The sequence below is a fragment of the Austrofundulus limnaeus genome, unplaced genomic scaffold (assembly GCF_001266775.1).
Source record: "Austrofundulus limnaeus strain Quisiro unplaced genomic scaffold, Austrofundulus_limnaeus-1.0 Scaffold193, whole genome shotgun sequence".
Taxonomy (NCBI): Eukaryota; Metazoa; Chordata; class Actinopteri; order Cyprinodontiformes; family Rivulidae; genus Austrofundulus; species Austrofundulus limnaeus.
In genome coordinates this window covers 990,829-993,475 of record NW_013952595.1, presented here as the reverse complement: position 1 = coordinate 993,475, position 2,647 = coordinate 990,829, and the positions used below count along the sequence as shown (strand labels likewise).

Sequence of the window (2,647 nt, the reverse complement as noted above, 5' to 3'; positions counted from 1 at the left end):
GTTTAAAGAAAAAAATATCTATATGTTCTTCTGTCCCAGCCATCATGGATGTGCTGCTGTCCCAGAGTTGTGGGAAAATCCTGGTCGGAGACCCTCACCAGCAGATCTACACCTTCAAAGGAGCTGTCAATGCTTTAAGAACTGACAACCACACTCACGTTTTCTACCTGACACAGGTAAACACAATCAGTCACAATAAAAGAGTCCTTTTATAGGAGGTACTAAATTGGATGCTGAACGCATTTCATCCATTTACATGCTGGATAATGTAATGTTCATGTCGTAAACATTAGGGCTTTCCTTTGCTGTCGTTTTCTTTAAACTTGGCTTTTTTGTGCAATGCTAATAACTGTCAGTCTTTCAAAAGGTGTCGTACTTAGGTGCTTCGTTTGCTGATTAGTAAATAGAACCTTACTTCCATTAATGTTTTTATCCAGAGCTTTCGATTTGGCGCGGAAATCGCTTATGTGGGCGCCACCATCCTCAGGGTTTGCAAGGGAGTTGAGAAGATTCTTGTTGGAGGAAAACAGAAGGGTGAGTTCTGTAGGTAGTTTTCTTTCTGCATCGGAGAAGTCGAAATGATTTTTAATCTCCTATCTCTAAAGGTGAGTCCAGATTCCCTGAGCAGGAATCTAATTTCCACTGCTTGAATCTAAGATCTTGATCTTTTGGTCGCAACCTTTGGTAAAATACAGAAGTTGTGGCATTTTGTGAGCAACGTTGGCTGGCTTTACTGTGAAAACTGTAGGTGGTGTGTGTGATGAGATGGCCAACAAAGCTCTGGAGGCGATGAGGACGGGAGTGAGTCAAACCCCAGGGAAGATCGGCATCCTTTCCAGATGCAACCTCGGCGTCTTCAAAGCGGCGGTCCAGCTCACAGACACTAACCTGAAGTGCAGCATCCACTTCATCGGAGTGAGTGTGTTCCTTCATTCTCCTATTGGAAAAGCCTTCATACCCCAAACACACATTTTGTACTATTCCTACCACAGACTTTAAAGTRTTTTAATAGGATTGGGACTGTGATAGACYAACACAAAGTAGCAMRTAATTGTGAAGTAGAAAGAAAATCAGATGTCTTTCAAGTTCTTTCAACAAATAAAAATSTAAAAGTGTGACATGTATTTGTATTCAGCCTCYTTAACTCTCCCAACTAAAATCCAGTTCAACCATATTCAGAAGTCCTCACCYGTGTCTAAAGCTAGGTTTGTAGTTGATGTGTTGAACACTGYGCGYGTTCAYTTTGCTACTTTTTATTGTTTAAAAATATAGTTTTTTCATAGGGGCGGGGTGGCTGAAGATTAATTCAGTTTATTATTAAATGATGGTAATTTTGTACWTTTCCCTGCAGGGYGTCAATAACATTGGGCTTGATAAGATCATGGACATCTACAGCCTGATGACTTCAAATGGAAAAGATGTCAGTTCGCAAAGTAAGATTTGTTCACACACTACAGATAAATGTCATAGTTTGTAGCTCCACTGATGTCAAATGTCTGTTTAATGTGAAAGTTCATGCATTTCAGCTTTCAACAAACCTGTGTTTGTTTCACAAAGTAGATTCATAAAAAGTTACAATTTTTTTTAAATAAAACTTTTTTGATACTTTTTGAGAGAAGAAAAGTGTTGTAGGTATTATTGTGCTGTTACATATCTCACCATAGGGGGAGCCAGAGAACTAAAAACACCTTAATAATTCCTCCTTTTTAGGTGGCATTTATTAAAAAAAACACTAATTAGTAAAGAAGTAAATATGGTTTTATTTCAGTTGACTATATAGTTCTAGTTCACAACAATAAGCATGTCTGTAAAGCAAAAATAGTAAGTCCGAATTTATTTTAAAACTTATTTAATTACAGCCAGTTCAATCCAATGAGAATGCACTACATTCACATACAAATACACTATAATATGCTAATTGGGAAAGTTATTTATATAAGGAAACAGCAGGTTTTTTGTTGAATTTTCCTTTTGGTGCAATCTCCCTTTCTAAGCAACACAATGGTGACAGTGGGAAGGAATGACTGTTTTAACTCCAGCAGAACCAGACTCAGGACGTGCAACCATCTGGGGTTTGTTATTACGGTTTAAATGAAATCTGCTCTGCCCCGCAGAAATCAAAGATCCCCTCGTTCGGTCGTTTTTGAAGAGTGAAGACAGCCCCTTCGAAGCCTTTCGTAAATACGTCGATCAAACCGAAGACAAGGAGCTGCAGGGTAAACTGGACATCGTGATGACATTCCGCACTCGCATCCCTGAACTGGTGACACGACTCAAGAGTTTCTCTGAAACCAACTTTGACAAAGCAGGTATGTGTGAAGAGACAAAAACCCAACGTACAATTAATAATTGGAGACTTTATTGCCAAACAGCAACACGTTTATTTAGCTGTTTTGTCCTGAATGACTGAAATCACTTGCATGAGCTAAAAAGGAACAGAAGGAAGGCGACGAGCTTAAAAAAACAAACATGATAGTGTTACTAAGTGATTAGACAAAAAAAGAGAAAAAGGAAGAAGGCTGATGAATCATAAATGTTTCATCAGCCTTCTGAATGGATGTTTCCTCATCTGGACTATTTGTAGAGGGCTTTTAAAAATAAGCCTTTCCAATGAATAAATGGTGCTCACATTTTTGTTTTCCATACT

General features: G+C 38.5%; 1 protein-coding gene across 1 annotated transcript in view; it reads left to right on the top strand.

Annotated features, from left to right (window-relative positions):
* fbh1 (F-box DNA helicase 1) overlaps positions 1-2,647 on the top strand; it is a gene marked incomplete in the record, with an annotated part of 19,040 nt that overhangs the window by 8,310 nt on the left and 8,083 nt on the right. Inside the window, 5 exon segments of the mRNA XM_014018466.1 lie at positions 40-176; positions 438-534; positions 749-993; positions 1,352-1,433; positions 2,103-2,309. Of these exon segments, the coding sequence (XP_013873920.1) occupies positions 40-176; positions 438-534; positions 749-993; positions 1,352-1,433; positions 2,103-2,309 (768 nt within the window).